This window comes from Hypomesus nipponensis, chromosome 9 (genome assembly GCF_054491055.1).
Source record: "Hypomesus nipponensis isolate SF chromosome 9, ASM5449105v1, whole genome shotgun sequence".
Classification (NCBI taxonomy): domain Eukaryota; kingdom Metazoa; phylum Chordata; class Actinopteri; order Osmeriformes; family Osmeridae; genus Hypomesus; species Hypomesus nipponensis.
Window position 1 is genome coordinate 4450001 of NC_140369.1, and position 21396 is coordinate 4471396.

General features: G+C 46.9%; 1 protein-coding gene across 1 annotated transcript in view; it reads left to right on the plus strand.

The window, feature by feature from the left end:
• The window catches only part of grm7 (glutamate metabotropic receptor 7), a 104302-nt gene that overhangs the window by 63565 nt on the left and 19341 nt on the right, over positions 1-21396 (plus strand). Inside the window, exons 6-8 of the mRNA XM_084705486.1 lie at positions 5167-5367; positions 8679-8818; positions 17287-18222. Coding sequence (XP_084561612.1) covers positions 5167-5367; positions 8679-8818; positions 17287-18222 — 1277 coding nt within the window. The remainder of the gene's footprint in view (positions 1-5166; positions 5368-8678; positions 8819-17286; positions 18223-21396) is intronic.

Consider the following 21396-nt stretch of genomic DNA (forward strand, 5'->3'; position numbering starts at 1 on the left):
GACTAGAGCATGTGTCTGGGTGAAGCTAGAGAACGTGATCGGAGGGATATTCAGGGCTGCGAGACTGCTGGTACCTGACTGAGACTGTTTTTCAAAAATATTTTTTCAAACTTTAAAAACTTTTTGGGAAACTTTTTTTATTTGATTTTTTTATATATAACAAGTAGCAAAAACAGACATTTGTGTAAAAAAAATTAAGGAGTGAAAGAAAAAAGTTGTCAGAAAAATAAAGAGTGAAGTAAAGTACTGATACCAGAAAGATCTACTTAAGTACAGTAATGAAGTATTTGTACTGTATCCATCCATCCGTCTTAGCTAGTTTAAAAGATAATATGCCCCCAAAAGTTTCAGAGTAACCTTTTCTCTCTGATATCTTCAACTTCCTCTAACATTTCTCAATCCCTGGGTTCCAACAGCAGGAGTGTGTGTGCTGTTCTCTCTGTTACAAACGACCTGCCAAAGCAGCTGTTGTGTAACCTGGATGGGAGGCTGTGTGGGGCGGTACACATCACCCGTCCTGATTGGCTGAGAGGAAAGCTACTCCCTGCATCTGCAGTACGTTATGGAGGTATAGTACAGTACAGTATATAGGAAGCTGGAACTGAGGCATGTGGCAGGTTTGCCAACAAATGTTCTGTGAGAAGCGGTGGACTCAGACACACACTCTATGTGGTACAGAGCCTAGCTGACCTTCAAGTCATCAAATAAAAAATGTCTGTGCCTGCTTTCAGGATTTCTGCAAAGTTTCGGTACTTAGACCTTTGTTAGCATGCAAAATGTTTTAATATGCAAATCAAGATGGTGTGCAGATGTATTTTTGTATTTGACCCCAGGCAGTAACACCTGGTGCTGGGCTGTGTTTGGGTGGACCTGCTTCCATGTCTCCTTGGTTCTATGTGTTCTTCATTCTCTTTTGTCTTGGTTCTGTGGCAAATTGGTTTCCATGTATCGGTGGTTCTATGTATCCTTGGTTCTGTGTCTCAGTGGTTTCAAGGCTCCCTGGTTCCATGGTTCCCTGTGGCCCCCAAACAGCAAGGGGCCAATCTGCTCCCATCGGGACCAGGGGCCCCCAGGGTGATAATGCAAGGCTGAGTGTGGCCCTGCAAAACCCAGCTTAGAGAGCCTGCAGTAGTTCCCTGTCTGACTGGAGGTCAGGTGTGAAGGGTCAACTTTCTAAAGGAAAAACAGGCGGCAAAATCAGGGCCTGTTGAGTGAAGGCTGACATGTCTGGCTTCCACAAGGATGCTCAGCTCCACGTCCCCTGCTTAAAGTAGGGAGGCAGATGGCTGAGCGGTTAGGGAATCAGGCTATAAATCAGAAGGTTGTCGGTTCGATTTCTGGCCGTGCCAAACAACGTTTTGTCCTTGGACAAGGCACTTCACCCTACTTGCCTCGGGGGGAATGCCCCTGTACTTACTGTAAGTCGCTCTGGATAAGAGCGTCTGCCAAATGTAAATGTAAAACTCAGACACGTTTTGGAAGACTGAGTTACTGTACGCACCTTGGCAGTGCTCAAATCTGGATGTACAAACGTCTTTTGTTAGACAACCAAACGACCCTACCAGTCTCTGCTGAGCCTCTCACCCACTCCAAACTTCTTCTTTAAAAAGGAACATTTGATACATTTTTTATCTTCTATTTTCATCCAGGCTCTTTCCTTCAATTTAGTATTTTTCTTCCTTCCAATATACCGGCCTTTATTTATTTAAATTAAATAACAACAAAGGAGATCGTCTAATTGTAATCCTGAAGTGGAACGTACAGGAAAATCATTGTTATTTTCTCTCTTTACGAATGTAATGCGTTTTACTCATCATAGAAACAAATAAAATAATTAGGGTTGTGTGAAATATGATCATTTCTTAGGCTGAGGCTGCAGTCGACATCTCCAGATCCTTGGGAGATCCTTCATCTCCCAGCCAGCACATCAGGAGACAACAAACATTATCGTAATAAACGCTGCATCTTTGATAAGCTAGCGTGGCCATCAAACCTAACAGTTCTCGTCAATCACCTGACAATGAAACGCTGTTATTGTTATTGTGTAGAAATGTGATCTGGGCAGAGAACATTTAGCAGTACATTAAACTGAACAGTAGCGGTCTCGCTCTGGCCTTGGCCGTGCCTGTAGGGTGTCTAGGGTTGGGAGAAAAAATCTATTCACATTTAAATCGCGATTCAGTCTGCTCACAATTCTGATCGATTCACAAATTTCTGTGATTCGATTAAAAAAAATGTTTAAAAAAAATATATATATACAGTATATAGTTATTTAATTTTTTATCTCCAAAAAATCGTTAATTGATTTTCAATCGAATCGTGGCCCCAAAAATCGAATTGTGAGGTACCAAAAGATTCCCACCGCCAATAGTCTCCCTGCTGCCTCTCTCCATACATCACAAAGCAGGAAATAGTACATGACTTTGTTTTTGTTTCTTGAATGCTGTATTGTGAGCTCTGTGTGTGTGTGTGTGTACGTGTGTGTCTGTGTGTGTCTGTGTGTATGTGTGTGTCTGTGTGTGCGTGTGTGTCTGTGTGTGTACGTGTGTGTCTGTGTGTGTCTGTGTGTGCGTGTGTCTGCGTATATGGGTGAGTGCACTTGCGTGTATGCATGTATAAGTGTGTGTGTGTCTACTTTTGTCTGTGCGTGTGCGCCTAGTGTGTGTATATGTGTGTGCATATATGCATGGGTGTGTGCGTGTACTTTTGTCTGTGTGTGTGCGCGCCTGTTGTGTGTGAATGTGTGTGCGCCTGTTGTGTGTCTGCCTGTTGTGCGTGTATGTGTGTGCAGCATATATGCCTGGGTGTGTGCGTGTGTGTGTGTTGAGATCACGCTCCCTCGTCAGCACCAATGAGAACTGCTTATACGTACAGGCAGCGCTGATCAGGCCTGACAGAGATTTTGATGCCCTGTCGTCTGAACAGCGAGTTCATTGCATGTGCAGGCCTGGGTGTAATGACCATGTATGTGTTTAGCCTGATGATCAGGCTACAAGCCAAGAAGCACAGTGGTTGGTGCTGCAGGAAGGAGAGGCTAGCTGTCGTGGCCTCTTCTCTTCATATTCCCCCTCTTCCAAAAACCACGGTAACTAATTAGCTGTGAAAGTCCTGTCGGGGGTTTGCAGGGATCAAAAGGAATGTGGGAAGGCAAGGCATCGCCGTGGTGATGTGTGTTTCTCTGCTTTCCCCTCAGACGGTTTAAATCTAAACAAAACAGACGCCGATTCTCTTCTCTCCAAACCTCGCATTATTTCTTTCCTTTTTTTTTTTTTCAAATCTTTGTCTCCTTTCTTTTGTGTTTTTTGTTCTTCTTTTTCTTCCAATGGCAGCTTCTTGATTCTCTCGGTGAACTCTGACCTTTGTCTTTGAAGCTAAACACTGCCTCTCTTCCCTTCTCCTTGCCAGAGTGATTATGTTCCTGCGCCAGGACTTGGCTAGGGAAGTTGAAGCATCTCACTTCCCTCCAGAGAGAGACTCCGCTACAATACCTCGCTGCTGCTTGAAACCAAAATAGCCCATACTACAGTCCTACTGGAGCTTTCTCTCCCGAGTACAGAGACTTGAAAGATGAAAATCCAGTGTACCTTGTAGACTGTAACTCCAAACTCCCACGCGTGACCTATTTTCCGAGGATATGACAAGCATGCTAGGTACACCTAAAGGTGATTTAAGGGTGAATGAACATACTGTGGCGGTGGAGAAGAGCGCTGTTTCCAATGCGACTCACATCGATGTTCGTTAGCGAGACCTCCCCAGGGGCTAAGGGCAAGGCTACTTAGGGTATGTGCCGTTATTTTTTATAAACAAACATAAGAGACTAAAGCGAAGCGAAGGGCAACAGGAACATAAAGCTGACTGAACCGGGAGTCTTTTAGGAGGTGTTGTTGCTGGGCTGGCACAGTGACCTTTGCTGTAGCTTCATCAAGGTGGACAAGGTAGGAGATAGCTGCGTCGAGGGCAGATCATAGACATGACCGCGGTAGATAAGTCTGCCTTTAAACCGTACAGATAAGCCTCCGTTTAATCCTACGGGTCCACTTAATCACGCGGGTGATATCAGAGGCACAGACCTAATGTTGCTCCATCCAATATGCAGCACAGATTACAGGGACATACTAATCCCAGATACCATCATCATTTTCCTCGTAATAGTTTTGTTCCAGAAAAGGTTAAAAGACGACTTTTTATCTGTTTCACCTGAAGATAAACTACCGTCGAGGCGGATGTGAACACACAGGTCATGTGACTACTGGAGACTTGATCTGGAGCTGTGGATGAGGAAGGAGGTTTATGTGGTTCACGTTTTAGAAAAGTGTATGTGTTTTGATGTGTAAAAAATGTGGATTAACTCATCAACTGTGGGCTGCTGTGGATCACCTCACTCGATTACCAGTCTGCGTTGATATACTCACACTCTTTATTTCTCTCTCTCTCTCTCTCTCTCTCTCTCTCTCTCTCTCTCTCTCTCTCTCTCTCTCTATAAGCGTAGCTAGTTCATTTATCGGGGACGTAAGGCGTCTTACTCCACCTTCGTTCCTCCACCCACTACCACACCCATGTTAGCAGCGCATATTCATTAGGCCTCGTCCGATAAGGCGTCTTTAAAAGACACGCGGATACGCACACACTCACCCCGGTTGTTGTATGATCAGTGCTGCTGCAGCCCTCCACCATCCCCTTCTCCCCCATGCTGTCTGTATGTTCTCTCCGCCAGGGGGATTATATCTCTATTGCTTCCTGCCTCATATGTCATGTATGTATGTGTTGCATCGAGGAGGCAGGGAGTTCTTCCCTTAGATCATCCACTCCGCCAAAGTCAAATCTACATGTCCATGTCATGTAACAATAAAGGCTCAAATCTAATACGTGATTGTCTTGACTGAACTCTCTTTCTCTCTCACTCTGTCTCACTCTGTCTGTCTGTCTCTCTCTCCTTCTCTCTCTGTCTCTCTCTTTGTCTCTCTCTGTCTCTCTTTCTCTGTCTCTCTCCCTCCCTCTCTCTCTCTCTCTCTCTCTCTCTCTCTCTCTCTCTCTCTCTCTCTCTGTCTCTGTCTCTGTCTCTGTCTCTGTCTCTGTCTCTCTCTGTCTCTCTCTGTCTCTCTCTGTCTCTCTCTTTCTCTCTCTCTCTCTCTCTCTCTCTGTCTCTCTGTCTCTCCCCCTCCCCAGGTCAGGAGAGGATCGGGACAGACTCCAAGTACGAGCAGGAAGGGAAGGTGCAGTTTGTGATTGACGCTGTGTACGCCATGGCCCACGCCATCCACAACATGCAGAGGGACCTGTGTCCTGAAACCACGAGCATCTGCCCCGAGATGGACCTGGCCGGGGGCAAGAAACTCCTCAAGTACATCCGTACGGTCAGCTTCAACGGTGAGTGGAGGAGAGCCCACGCTATCACAGGTCAGAGGAGGAGAGAGATTCGATTTGGAGCCAGCTTTGATGCTGTGCGCATGGAGAATGGTACCTTACTACTTACTTCATTGGCAAAGTGAACTGAAAATAGCATTATGCTGATTTTTTTGTCCCTGTAGGGAAAAACTTTTTTTTTTTTTGAACCCAAGAGGGCCCTACCTGACCTAAATAAAGGTCCACACACACATGGTTCCCCTATAAGAACCTTCAAGATTATTTTTTTAAATTCTGAGACAAAGATAAGTGAACATAGAATATCATCTATGCATCGTATGTACCGCCACCTATAAATAGCGATATCCCTCATGTTACTCAGTCCTGTTTTCTCCCTTCCATTCCAAACCGTGACCAACGCCAGTCTCCCTACCCTGCAGAACACATTAGTCTATCGCACAATCTAACCCCACCCTACCACCTTAACTAACACATTTTCTGTGGGAAACCCTGAGGACCATGAGCTGGGTGGAGTGTGATGGCCTGGTGCGCTTGTCTTTCCTGAGGCTTGCTTCTGGCAGCGCGCAGGTGGAGGACGTCACCGGCAGCGCTCTCTCTCACTCTTCACAGCGTCTTTAGACGAGATGTCACACACACCACAGCCCAACGGACAGGACACAAAGTGCCTTTGTTTGCCTTCGTCCGCGGTCTGCTAAGGTGGCGGCCTGAGATAGCACGTTCGTTATCCTGAGGGATGTGAGATAGCACGTTCGTTATCCCGAGGGATGAAACGCCTGGTTTGCAGAGGAGGTCTTGGGACAACGAGAAGACTACTAATGTCAGTAAGAATACTGGATACCCGTTAGTTAGATTCTAGCTGTGCTAGATTACAATGTGTAAACATAGCTACAGTTCTGGAACAGTTGTAATACAGTAGCTATGAGATGGAATACACCTTGTTTGTGCATTGATAGGTACGAATGTTCCTTCCTATACTGCATAATGCATTGATCTAGACAGATGTCAACACGGGCAAACACACAGGAATATAAAAACCCCAAATGTACAAGGCACTTTCTTTAGAAAACAATTCAAACGCCTTCATTGTCATGGCAAGCACACAGGAATGTTGTTTACGGACTAAATCCTAAACTACAGTCTCCACATTAAGTTTACTCTAGCAATTAAGGTTTAAAGTGATGAGTGCACTAAAAATACTACGTATTAAAACCAAACAATACACCAAAGCCTTTTTTCCAAATCCATTAAAGACCAGAGAGGACACCTTGCAATCTTGTTCTCAGGGATACTGTCACTATGCAATTAGCATCTTCTCAAAGTGCTAATTTTCCTTTTTAATGTCAGACATAAATGTAGATCTCAGATTACAGTCATGCTGGCCACCTGGCTGCTTTAACTATTTATTTGTCTCGGAATCTTTTATCTCATGATATCTAAACACTAAACGAATGCTAACTTACCAAGTTAAACAATTACTATTCACAGCATATTGCATGTGTTTTGCCTGTCTGACTATTTTCCTTTTTTAGCAGGTGTGATTATTATGTTAGAGCTGATGATACAGGGGATGTTTTGACAAGTTGCAAATGAGGTCATTTATAAAAGCTGTATTCATGCAATTGATACAGAACGGAAATAGATATTTGTGATATTTTTACATGCCCTCATTCCTACATGGAATAATATGGAAAGACACGCATGCACACATCTCTCTCTCTCTCTCTCTCTCTGTCTCTCTCTCTCTCTCTCTCTGTCTCTCTCTCTCTCTCTCTCTGTCTCTCTCTGTCTCTCTCTCTCTCTGTCTCTCTCTCTCTGTCTCTCTCTTTCTCTCTCTCTCTCTCTCTCTCTCTCTCTCTCTCTCTCTCTCTCTCTCTCTCTCTCTCTCTCTCTCTCTCACACACACACACACACTCTTGCACGCACATACAAACTCACACACACACACACACACTCTCTTGCACACACATACACACACACATTTTGATTCATTGTCAACAGCAGGCCCCTGTAGCCTGAGGTTGCCATTACTCTAGTATTGATCTGTAGCAGGCATCAAACCACAGGAGAATGACGCTGTGCTGATAGGACTCTCCAACACCTTGTTACAACACAGCTTTCAGCTGTTTACAACACTTCCAATTACTCTAATAGCCCCACTCAGTGTTATCAATATGCATGCCATCATTTCAGATTGTCTTTGTTATTCTTAACAATATGTTCAGAGAGGAAGTGGTTCTTTGTTGTCATCAATGAGGAATCCCACATCAACGAGCCTGTGCTTTTTTACAGTTATTTCCAGTGCAGTGATAGTGTAAAATGCTGCCTTGCTTACTGCTAATGTTACAGAGATGGTTTAAAGAGGTTGCTATGCTCCCCTACAATCAAGAGGATGAGGGTTGGTGATAACAGAGCTGGTGGAAACAGGAACATTGTAGCTTTAATTTTCTTCTGAGTCTACCTTGCTTATTTCCAAAGGTTTCACTATAAAATCCTAGCCCCAAGTGCAGAGATAAAAGTACTTAAAAGCTTTCTGCATACTAATCTTTTCTTCCTTCCTAATATGTTAACAAGGAACCCTGCTCCTACTCTGATAGTCTCAGTTCAGAATGATTTTCCCCCTCCGCTTGTGCTGCTTAACGTCACTCAGCGTTGTGAGATAACACAGTGAGGAGAAAGTCTAGACTAGACCAGGAAAACATCACATGAAAATTACTTATTAGTCTCTAAGACGCAGAAGAAGTTAAATAACTTTTTTTCTCCCAAAATGTTACAATCAAAACATGTTAAGAAGTCAGTCAAAATGGAAATGCATTTGTTTCTCCAATAAAGTCTGATATAGCAAAATAAATCTTTCACATACACTCTATGGATCTCTGACTGACCGACGCCTTCAGGGCCATGGCCCTGACCAGACGGCCTGTCTTCATGTCCCAGCTGAGGATGTCTCTCCGTGTGATTCAGAAGTGAAGTAGTGCTGGGCGCGCTGCAGAGAAAGAGGAAGATAAAGAAAAAACATTTTGGGGATGAAAAATAATTCAATAGAAGAGAAACCTCCGGGTGCAGACAAGCCCGACAGAGGATCAGAAAGGTCAGAAAAGTAATCCCTCCACGGCCGACACACTATTGAATTGTCACCTCCCCCTTCCTCAAATATAGAGCCGTCAATCGAACTCACCGCTGAATGCAAGCCTCAAAACAAGATGTGTTGTCAAGCTCGCGTCACGATGTGTCACAGCTCGTCTGACGGGTCGAAGACCGAGACACAGAACGCAGGCCACGATCAAGCCTGAGACTGTAACTTCCTCTTTTCACAGGAAGTGCCGGGACCTCAGTGACGTTCAACAGGAACGGCGACGCCCCTGGGAGGTACGACTTGTTCCAGTACCAGGTGAACAACAGCTCAGCCCGCGGCTACAAGATGATTGGACAGTGGGTCGAGGCTCTCCAGCTCAATGTGAGTCCGGAGCCGTAGGAACATACTACATTTTATGCACACGTATACACTACACACATATACTTGTATACACTACTCATGTATACACGTATACACTACACAAGTATACACATATCCTTTATTAATACATACACTGACTGACTGACTGAGACTGACAAACGGATTAACAGAGGCATAACTACTAATTTACAGACAGCCGGCCAACTGAAGTGGTCTTTTTGAGACTGGCTGACTGACTTCCTGACATTATGACTGAGGCGTATTTACGGACTTCCAGGCAGACTGACACACAGAGACAGACAGACTTCCAGGCAGACTGACACACAGAGACAGACAGACTTCCAGGCAGACTGACACACAGAGACAGACAGACTTCCAGGCAGTCTGACACACAGAGACAGACAGACTTCCAGGCAGTCTGACACACAGAGACAGACAGATGTCCCTCCGTAGGGGCGTCAACGCCTCAGGAGGTAGAGTGGGCCATCCACCAACCACACAGTGAATTCACTGTTGGCGAACATGTAAACGAGAGACAATAATCTAAAGTGCTTTGAGTACAACTTAGGTAGGAAAAGTGCTTTATAAATGCAGTCCATTTCCCATACATAGACAGACTGATTGCCGTACACCGTGGCTGTCGGATCACAGCGATATCATTTGACGATGGGGGAGATACACATCACCCAGGCGTCGCCCACCAAAGTTCAGTCCAGGTGCCACAGTATAATTGCTTCTGACGATCACAGCTCCTATCCTCATAAGCAGAGTCTGAAGACGATGACCCGGGTTTGAACCCGGTCGCCAGCGTGGAATCTTGTTAGGGAGGAGCTCTCTGGCCCCCCAGCGGGAGACCGATACTCATTATATATATAGATATATATCTATATATATATAGATATATAGATATATATCAATTACACTCAATGTGTCAGTTGGTATATGTGTTCCTGAGCAGTGTACTAGCATGTGTGTGGTTCTGTCTGATGTGTGGAAATATCCTGATGTCAGGAAAAAGATCCAGTCCGCTGGCTGAATTGTTTTTTTTCCTTCTTCATGTCCGTTTCCCACAATGTCCCTCGCATGCAGTATACATGCCAGTCCAGGACAAGTGCAGTAAAGGGATCAAACAAACAAACGGTTTGATTCAGTATCTGATGGCTCTACGTCTTGGTTTTACTGGCTGAACAAAACACTCTTGTTACTTAATCAAGTTGTCTTTTTATTGCACATTTAAACACAAACAGGGTCATTGTGTTGTACAAACAGCTAAGGCAAAATGGGGCACCAAAACAAATGACATTTATGGACACAGGACACAGACACAAACTAATACATATGATAACATTGATGTGCGATAATAATATCATAGGCCAAGGAGAATATGTGAGTCTTTAGAAATTATAAAAAATATATGTCAGTAGTGGTAGATGATCGAATATGGAGCAAAATATTTTTTCAGAGTTAAATATCAAAAGGGGTTTAGGAAGAGTTAAATGCAGACTATTTTAAGACCTCAAATACCTCACATGTCTTATTGATAATTGGAGGACAGGACGCAGGAACAGGAAATGTCTCAAAATATTCCTATAAGCTGTAAGAGATATGTTTCAAAATATTCCTATAAGCTTTAAGAGATTTTGATTAATAAAAAAATAAAAAAACATCTTACCAGAATCTCAAATCTCTGGGTATTATCGTTGTGTGAGGTAAATATTTGTCACAGACTGGACCGTGAAAAACCCTACAAATGTTCCTACTTATGTGCATAATAGAATTCCTTTTAGCATGCATTGATCTAAAACTGTCTTTCCCAGTCCTAATGCACCATTCAGACTAGTGAAGTGAAATTACAGCGTTCACAAGCAAAAATCCAATAAATACCCAATGTATTTCCTTAAACAAATAATCTTCCTTTAACATGAAATGAGTTTCGCCTCCCTCTGCGTCTCTTGACATCAGCTACTTATCCTTTCCGAGGCCGTAACCCCCAGTCTCATTCCCAGAATTATGACGATTAATTCAATTCATCACTTGGTCGTTTATTGTCTTCCAGCAAACACATGTAGCAGTAATAACCCAGCGGGCGCGTTGTTTCAGGCCTTAGCTGCTTTAAAAAGCTTTGTGTGACTTCTGTGTTTGCACAGTTTATTATCCCAAGCCCAGGCTTTATGGGGGGGGGGGGGGGGGGCTGACATTTCATAAGTTTGATGCACTTCCCCCTGGACAGGGTTGAGTCTCAGACCCCTTCCCAGCAGACCCTCAGACATGAGTCCTCAAGACCCCTGAGAAATGTCATTGGTTCATCCCGTGAGCCCTGGAGAGGATGGATATGGTCTCGAGGGCTCGATAAACACTCACAGTCCCCTTGGAGGGACTTCTCTGAAACGTCTTCTTCAGATCACCTGAACTTTCTCTTCCTCGTCTCGAGTCTCATTTTGAGACGGCTGGCTGTGTCTCCGACTGCAGCCAGACGGTGCAGGATGCCGGCCGGCGCTGAAGATCTCATTATGATCAACCGGCTGTGTACGCTTTGTTAATGCACTCAAGAAAAACAGCAAGGCCTTCATGCAGGGACGGTGGAAGAGGAAAAGACCAGTTGAGGGGTGGGAGGTGAGGTAGGGGGGTGTACGTGTGTGTGTGGGGGGGGTGGGTGTCATAGGGAGATGGAGAAAGAGATTTTAAGAAACAGAGAGAAGGCAGGAAGAGGGTTTAGCGGGATTCACCTATGCAGAAAGATGGAATAAAAGGAAGCAAGGTGAGAGACACAGCTGGGTGATGAACAGAGGGAGGGAAAGAGGGAGAGGGTGTAAGAGAGGGAGGGGGTGATAGGAGAGAGAGAGTGACAGACAGGGGTGAAAAGAGGGAGGGGGGTTTGAAAAAGATATAGAGAGACCACTGTGGAGTACAAAAAGGGAGGGTGATGGAAGGAGATGGAGGAGAAAGGAGAGAGAGACAGACAGGGGTAAAGAGAGGAAGGAAGAATAGAAGGAGATTGAGAGAGAGGTACAAATGGGTAAAGAAGGGAAGGGGGGTATAGAGAATGAGGGGGGAGGAGTGAAAGATGGCAAGAAGCTCCTCTGCCGAGTCCAGCTCTTCATGATCCATCCTTCAACTGCTGAATTCATATCTCCATTTCTGTGTTTGGTTGTGATGGAAACGATGAGAAGAAAACAACATGAAATGGTGGTTGAAAGAGGGGCGTCTGATCATAGTCTCTCTGACAGGACAGTTAGTGGCAGGCGAGCAGAAAGGAGGAACCCTGAATGCATTTCACCCTTCCGCAGGAGCGTTAAATATTCATGAGGTTGCGCAATCTTCCTTTGCTTAAAAGATTTGCATTACTGGGGTCTTTTAAGAGATGATAGCCATCTGATGCTGCAGCTCAAACCTTCCTCTACCCCTTTTTTCTGGAGAAGACAGCTATTTTCACTGTTACTAACCACGGTTTCATTCAGGGGAAAGCTGAAGGGCATTTACAACCAAAGATTTGAGAGGGAAGACCCACTTAGAGGTGGCCACAACTACATGTTCAGATTTAGCTCCGATGAACTCCATCCCGGCAATCTAATTTCTCAAACTGCCTCAACCTTTCATGTGAAAGTATCTTCTGAGAGAGCTGCGGCCAGTCATGTTGCTCATTAGAAGACATTTATCAACCTGGATTCCTCCAGGAGAGTAACCATACACCAGACTACTTTGCCAGCTGTCATGTGCCAGGAGGAGGGCACTGGGAGAGGGGAGGAATCTCTCGTAAGCAGTCAACGTTTTAATCCTTGTGTACAGCAGCAGGCTTCTCGGCAGGCTTCGGCCTAGCCTGGCAGGTTAAGGTGTGGACCTTCCTGTGGATTAGAAGGCTGTAAGTGTAGATTTGCACTCAGCAGGCCAGGGGTAGGGTCAAGACCTGCAGTAGGTCAAAGAAAATGCTGGCTGTTGGATGCCTGTTGGAGGAGTTATTCCGTCGTGCTGCTTTCAGAAAAGAAGAACTGTATGAATGAACAATCTCCAACAATGGTGCTTTGTCTGGATGGACAACACAAAGTGGTAGAGCCTTGGAAATTCACCTGAAAAGAACTGGATGAATCGGTTGTAAATTGTTGCTACAGTGTGTTTGGTTTGTGACATAAACCCCAGGATTAGAAAGTAATTGGCTCATTCAGACTTGAGTGCCAGAGAACAAAGAAATTCAATTTCTCACCTGCTGTGTTGATGGAGTTTGGAGTTCTAGTCTTAGATGTTCCTGTAGTTTCAATTGTTGTTTTAACAAAAACCCACAAAAAAATCACAAGATGAAAAATGTCCCCCAGCAGTGACAAGTTTCGAGTTTGCCAATCGATGTTACCCTTAAAAGTTGGACAGAAGTATGAATAATCTTCAATAATTGGCCTTACCCAGTTGAATTGAGGCCACAAACACTCATTCAAGACTTATTCCGCTCTATAAAGTGGAATAAGTCAACATGAAGAGGAAATGTGTTCAAGATCAGGTCGTGACACCAAAAAAGTTCTCTTTCTCTCTCTCTCTCTCTCTCTCTCTCTCTCTCTCTCTCTCTCTCTCTCTCTCTCTCTCTCTCTCTCTCTCTCTCTCTCTCTCTCTCTCTCTCTTCCCATCTCTCTCCCTCATCCTCCCTCCCTCTCTCTCTTTCTCTCTCTCGTCCAGTTGAGTTTGACAGTCATTGGCTCGCTGCTCACGTTCAATTCCCAGAGGTTCTGCATGGGATCTAGAGGGGTGAGAAATCCTTCCTGCAAATGAATCAATGTAATCATCGGCAAGTCAGTGTGGCAAACCGGGCCGAGACTACGGAGGAGGACGAGATGTGGCCTCCAGAGTCGACTGCCAGAAGGAGGTCTTGTTTGAGCTCCCATGGTGATTCCGCTGGCGAGGGGATAAGCTCCGCTGAGCGTCTTCATTGGTGTCGTTGGAGCGAAAGGAAATGTGTCGGAGACTCCCATTGGCTCAAAGCCTTCCCGTTGGTGTGGGATGGGTCTGCGTGTTCGTACGTTGGAAAGACATCAGGTGCGCCCTGTGCACGAAATTTAAAAAAAGAGCTCCGCCGAGGTGTGGAGAGTTGGGTCGCGTCTTGTAACGGGGTGGAGGGGGGGGGGAATTGAAAAAAGGAGTGCTCATTCTCAGTGTGCTACACGGTTCTATAAAGAAGAGAGCATGAAAGAACGACTCAAGGCTAAAAAAGATGGATCTGGTTCCGTCTCCATAGCAACGGAGGGTGGGGGGGGGGGCTAATCCCATCACGATTTTCTCAGAATGTTTAATTATGAGCGCAGGGACAGGAGACCCCTAAAGGCAGAGTAATGAACTGCGCCACAGAGGCTGGAGCTAAATTGCTCTGGGAAAGGCTATCGAACCTGAAGCTAATGAGCATGTGGATTAACAGCTCCCAGTTCAGCACCACACTTTTGCGTACACACTCACACCTGCAAACTCTCGCACACACGCGCCTGCACACACCAACACACTGAAACACCTTTTTATTTATTCTTCTTGCTGTCTCTTGTCTCGTTGTCATTCACTCTCGTCTGCCTCCCCGCAACTTGCCCACCAGTCAAACAATCACAGAATTACAACACTGTGACGCTAGTCTGGGAAGTGGGAGCACAACCATTTGAATCAAACTGCGTTGACGAGAACCATGAGCCGAAACAGGAGTCTTTACTTCCTGACTGTATGAGCAGCACCCCTCCCAAATAGAAAACCTAAATTAGAGGACAAAGTACGCAAGCTTTTCCCGAAATATCAATGCACAGCATGGCATGCTATTTCTCACACTTAATTAAAAAAAAAAAAAAAAGTATTTTGACCTCTTAGTTTGTTCAAAGCATTTGACTTTTCGAGACGCTTTTGCTGGAATTCCTTCTTCTGGAGGTAAAAGTTTCCCTGTTGAGGCTTCCAGGGGCAGGATTTGGTGTATTGCTCCTTAAACCCACCTGGCCAGTTCAACAGAGACAGGGGCGATTTATTGGCAGAAAGCGCTGTCAGAAGAGGCTGAAGACAGAGTGGAGGGGCTGGCTGTGCCTGATAAGACCTGAGAGGCGCTCCAGGCACAATGACAACAGAGGAATAAGGGCCATCGCCCCCTCGACTCTGCATCATCCGGAATATTCCGTTCCACTTCTCTCTCTTTCTTGGCTGGTTTTGTCCTTACTGTGAGGAGGTAATGAAACAAGGCTACTAAGTCGGTCCTGTTTTTATTTAATTTTTTTTTTTACTTTATTTGGAGTTAGCTTCGCTTGTAGGAAGACATCAACCTTGTTTCCTAATAACAGATTGGAGCTTTTCTGATTCAAAAAAAAAAAAATACATTTTAATACAAAACTGTTGTAAGTTAGGTTTGCTGTATCTCTGGAAATCTCTGACATTTGAAGAGAAAAAGTGATACTACATGTTGTAAAAGCACACCACTGAACCTTGTCCAAATACATTGATTAAAATGCTTTAAAGGTCTTTGACTAAATTTGATTTATTTATGAGTCTTCACTTATCCGACACCCATCTGTTTAATTGCACTGGGACCAACCGACACGAATCAAAGTGCACCCCACGTATCTGACTTCATGCTAGTAATTCTTGACCCGGGACTTAGACCACCTATTCCCCCGCTGCTGTGGAGTGAAGCGAAGCTGCCTGTCGTAGATTAGCCCTTCTGTCCTCCGCCAGGGCGGCCTGGTCACTCCGAGCGCTTTGAACATCAGAGAACTGGTCCAGCAAGCAGACTCCATTATTCTACATCCATTTCATCGTTTTCAAAAGATGTCAAAGTGTTGGACAGGAGAGACTGTGGCCTCGCGGCTATGAATCTCAGCGCAGGGCTGAGGAGTCTGCCAGAAGAGAGACGTTTTCTTCTCTTGCAGGAGCCCGTTAGTCAAACATAAATATTAATCAACACTGAGACAGGAGTGCTGGGGTTCAGCTTCCCCTCTGTGACATGATTCGGCTTCTCCTACCCCTCTGTGACATGATTCAGCTTCTCCTACCCCTCTGTGACATGATTCGGCTTCTCCTACCCCTCTGTGACATGATTCAGCTTCTCCTACCCCTCTGTGACATGATTTGGCTTCTCCTACCCCTCTGTGACATCATTGAGCTTTTCCTACCCCTCTGTGACATAATTCCGCTTCTTCTACCCCTCTGTGACATCATTCCGCTTCTCCTACCCCTCTGTGACATCATTCGGCTTCTCCTACCCCTCTGTGACATCATTCGGCTTCTCCTACCCCTCTGTGACATCATACCAGAAACCAGTGGAATAATGAAATTAGCGAGGTCTTCCTCAGTGAGGCGTGATGGATGGAGCTCTGTTTCAATGTCAGCTTCATCTCACCCGGGACCGGGGAGGCATGCCGAACGCCTTGATGTACGAGCTGTTCTGGTGCAGCCCTGTTCCTAATGCACCCAGACAGGCATGTGTCTTAGCGAACATGGTTGAATTTAAAAGGCAGCAGCACTCTGTGTTCACCTGTAAGAGGTTGATTAACAATGCAGCGCTGCATAGATTTGCGTCAGATGGCAGGTTAGTGTGATGTTGATGGCTCTGTACTAAATCTTTGCATGTAATGAGCTTTGCGAGGAAGTGGAGATGAGATGGACAAAGTGGGAGGGAGGGAAAGAAGGATTGAATAATGGAAACAGTGAAAAAACGGAAACCAAGAGGAGGGCGACAGAAGAAGGTTCTGTTCCGGAGATGGTGAGAGGGCGGAAGAAAGACAAAATCCTTTTTCTTTGATTCTCCTCATCGGTTTCCTCTGCCTCGGCCCAGCTTCGGGAAGGCAGCAGATTAGAAGGTTGTTCGGAGTTTCTCCTTTGTTGTGGTTCTGGAATGCCTGTGCGTGTCCAATCACACTGCCTGCTGCGTGCATCACACGGTTCCTCTGTGACTTGTCACTCCTGACTCTCCAACGTGACAGCAACAACACCCTGCTCCCTCCCTCCCTCCCCCCCCCCCCGCCTCCCTCACCCCCATACCCCTTGCCCCGTCCCTCATTGACTCACACATCCTGAATTCCTCCATCCTCACCCACCCACTCCCTCCTACTCTTTCTTTTCACTCACTTAGAGAGAGAGAGAGAGAGAGAGAGAGAGAGAGAGAGAGAGAGAGAGAGAGAGAGAGAGAGAGAGAGAGAGAGAGAGAGAGAGAGAGAGAGAGAGAGAGAGAGAGAGAGAGAGAGAGAGAGAGAGAGAGAGAGAGAGAGAGGCGAATGAGGAGAGAGTGAGACACATGAGGTAAAGACACAGGGGACAAGATGTTCCTAGCTAGTGTGCGTGTCCGGTCTGAGGGCTGTGCCTGCTGTTTCAAGGATAGAATACTACATTACACACCAAATCACCTCCACCTGCAGTCTGTTTACAGTACAATACATCATATGCAGCCGGTCTGGTTGTGTGTTGTGGTGCGGGGAAGATAATAAATAACCTGCTGACTCCTTGCTGACTCCTCGTCTGCCGTTGTGTTGCAGGTGGAGGACATGCAGTGGCCCGGAGGGGAGCAGGAGATCCCCAGCTCGGTGTGCAGCCTCCCCTGCCAGCCGGGGGAGAGGAAGAAGGTGGTGAAGGGCATCCCCTGCTGCTGGCACTGCGAGCGCTGCGACGGCTACCAGTATCAGCACGACGAGACATCCTGCAAGCTGTGCTCCTACGACATGAGGCCCAACCCCAACCGCACCACCTGCCAGCCCATCCCCATCGTCAAGCTGGAGTGGCACTCCCCCTGGGCCGTCATCCCCGTGTTCCTCGCCGTGCTGGGCATCGTCGCCACCATCTTCGTCATGGCCACGTTCGTGCGCCACAACGACACGCCCATCGTGCGGGCGTCGGGGCGGGAGCTGAGCTACGTGCTGCTGACGGGCATCTTCCTGTGTTACGTCATCACCTTCGTCATGATCGCCGAGCCGGACGTGGGCGTGTGCTCCTTCCGCCGGATCTTCCTGGGGCTGGGCATGTGCATCAGCTACGCCGCGCTGCTCACCAAGACCAACCGCATCTACCGCATCTTCGAGGAAGGGAAGAGGTCGGTGACGCCGCCGCGCCTCATCAGCCCCACCTCGCAGCTCGCCATCACCTCCAGCCTCATCGCCGTCCAGCTGCTGGGCGTGTTCATCTGGTTCGGAGTGGACCCGCCCAACACCCTCATCGACTACGACGAGCAGAAGACCATGAACCCCGAGGAGGCCCGCGGGATGCTCAAGTGCGACATCACGGACCTGCAGATCATCTGCTCCCTGGGCTACAGCATCCTGCTGATGGTGACCTGCACCATCTACGCCATCAAGACCCGCGGAGTGCCAGAGAGCTTCAACGAGGCCAAGCCCATCGGCTTCACCATGTACACCACCTGCATCGTGTGGCTGGCCTTCATTCCCATCTTCTTTGGCACGGCCCAGTCCCCTGAGAAGGTGAGTGTCGGGAACGCTGCGGAACGACGCCGTCGGCGTTCTGGATCGTTCCATCTCGGCCCGAGGCTGGATGGTTTGACATGCCAATTGCAGTACAAACATAGACTAGCTAATCCCTTCTGTGTCATGACTGTACATGACGCATGTCATCCAACAATTGGTCCTCAACTTGGCACACCAGGGAGGAAGTTTTCCTAACATCTTGCATGTGTGGCTGCCAGTTAGGCCTGTACTTAGTAGCAGAGGCCTGGCAGGTGAGTGTGTGTGTGTGTGTGTGTGCATGTGTGTCTCTGTGTGAGTGTGCGTCTGTGTGTGTGTGTGTGTGTGTGATTGGGAAACTCAAAGCCCATCCGCCAGACCTAACTCCTGTAAGAAGATCATCTTATTATCCCTGCAAGTCTGGAACAAACAGACGTCAAACACAAAGGGCATTTGTGAGCTGTGATTGTGGCTCTGATGACAGCTGGAAAGGGGAGTTAGGGATGGCTTCTGCCAGCTCAACGTCTGTGTGGGCTCACACATGAGTTCAGACCAAGGCCGTAATCATAATATATATTTGGGGGGACACGTCCAATCCAAACCCCAATATTCAAATCTGGTCAAAATATAAATGTGCTACGCTATGACAGGCAACCACACACGCTGTCCGAAATTATCGTAAAAAATATAATTCACACAACTTTCACCCTGAGGAGCAAGTTTACGAACTGGAACAATCTAATCATTTGTCATTTTTCAACTTTTAATGCTCAAAACTGGCAGTTTTGGCAACAAGTTAATTACAGTGATCGTCCCTCAGTGTTTAAAGTACAGAGGTGTCTGGACATAAAACACAGGAAGTGTTTGATAACGGCAGACAAGATGACTTTCCTGCCGTGGGGGGGTTAATGGCTCCTCTGTGTGTGTCTGGGAGATGGGTTTGATTGGGCAGCTCAGCTTTTCTCATTAGGCGTCCGTCCCCCTGACCGTACGCATTGTTTGTCCTCATCTTCTCTCTGCTCGGCCTTCAAACCAATTACAGCCCGGAAAATTGAAAAGAACAACGTCGGCCTCGTCCAGGTTTGGTCAGGCCTTTGTACGTGTTTAACAGTTTTAATACCCCGCGCATTGTTGCATGAGCTTGTGGTAGGAGTGTCGCAGGACCCAGAGGAAAACAGACCTGATAATGACTCAGAGAGAGAAATGTTGCCTGGCGTTGTGGAAGGGGGGGGGGGGGGGGGGGGGGGGGCTGAGTCTCCTGTTTGTCTGAAGGGTGTGTGTGTGTGGGGAGGGGGGGGGGGTTTGCTGCTGGTTGACAAACTGGCTGTGTGTTGCTGCTGCCATTACCTGCACCTCCCTGCCCAGGGACTGGAGACTAAAGATGATGAATGTGGGTGGGAGGGCGAGATGGGTGGGGGGGGGGGGGGTGTAATGGGGGGTCTCATTAGGACAGCAATCTCATCTGAGGGCGGGATGGAGGAAGGAGGGGGGGGGGGGCTTATTTGTGTGAAAGAAAGAATGAAGTGCACACAGAGACAGACGGAGAGATGCAGGGAGGGAAGAGGTAATAGCAGGATGAAGAAAAAATAACAGAGCTCTGTTGTGTGAAGGCCTGACGTCAGCAGGGAGCGAGGGAGGGATGGAGGGGAGAGAGGGAGGGAGGGAGGGAGGGAGGGAGGGAGGGAGGGTGGAGGGAGGGAGGGAGGGAGGGAGGGAGGGAGGGAGGGAGGGAGGGAGGGAGGGAGGGAGGGAGGGAGGGAGGGAGGGAGGGAGGGAGGGAGGAGAGGAGGGAGGAGAGGAGGGAGGAGAGGAGGGAGGCAGAGCGGCACAGCAGCTGAGTGGAATTGTGGCACCCTGGCCTTTGCTGCTTGTCATTACTTACCTGCTCACTGTTGAGCTGAATACAAATGAGAGTAGAAGCCCCGCTCCCCCCCTTAGTTCCTCTTTCTATCTCTCTCTCTTTCTCTCTCTATCTCTCTCTATTTCTCTCTCTCTGCCTTTTGCTCTCTCTCTTTCTCTCTCTATCTATCTCACTCTCTCTTTCTCTCACAAACACAGACAAGCACACACACAGACAAACATTCTCCCACAAATGCTGTGGATGTAGGCAGGTATCTGGAGGGCTGGGAGTCCTTCTGTGCTTGAAAGCTTTCTGCAATTACTGACTGACGGAACACCCCAGACAAACAGACAAGCTACACACAGACACACATGCACACTTGAGATCTCGGCTGTTTAATCAAAACAAATCTTAAATGAAAAGTAAATATCTACTTCATGTGTTCGATCGGTCCAACCCTCCAAACCCAGAGACACAGGGGAAGAGCAGAATAACAACATCCAGCTCTGAGCTTACATTGCTGTGTGTTAACGGTTTGCGACAATATCCCTGCCTAGGTGAAGATAGGACCACCCTCCCAGCCAGACACCCACGTCCTGTTGGCTGGCGAACATCTGTGTGGGTGTACGCACTTCCTGTCAACTTCCTGCTTCCTCTGGAGAGCAGCGGTATGAGGCAGGAAGTGGGTCAGACATCTACATGGAGACGGGAAAACTCACCCTACCGTGTTACATTACGACCATCGTGTAGTGTACGCTAGGGTATATATGTGCTAGTGTAGTATATCCTTCATGTGAGGAAGTTCATGGCTATTTGTTTACTAGAGTACACCAGCGTTCTCTTTACCCGAGTGTGTTTAGTTGTATCATATCTGTTGCTCGTTTGTACAATGAAAATACATTGATGTTGATAAACTGATGGAAAGAGTCACAACAATTAGAAAAAGGATTGACTCTGTTTTATTAGCTCAACGTCGGATCATGCCACCAATCCACAACAAAGGGGCTACCATGAGTGAGAACTCTCTCTTGCAAGAGTGCTTAAATACAGTACTGGACATGTTTGAACATAGAATGCACAGCATCGCTTCCTTAATGGTCTGGATGGTCAGTACACTGATACACTAGAACATTCAGCAGGTGAAGTGGTCGTTAATCACATGAGACCCAATTTGTACATGATTTTCCTTACTGTTTCCTAACTGCCTGGGCTATATTCTGCTCAGAGGGAGGCCTCGCTGTATGACCTCTTGACCTCACAGAGACACAAGTTTCCATGTACACAGAAAATCTGCCTATCAATCATTAATACCAGGGTGGCTCTTGAACACAAAATCACACAAGTATCATGTATAG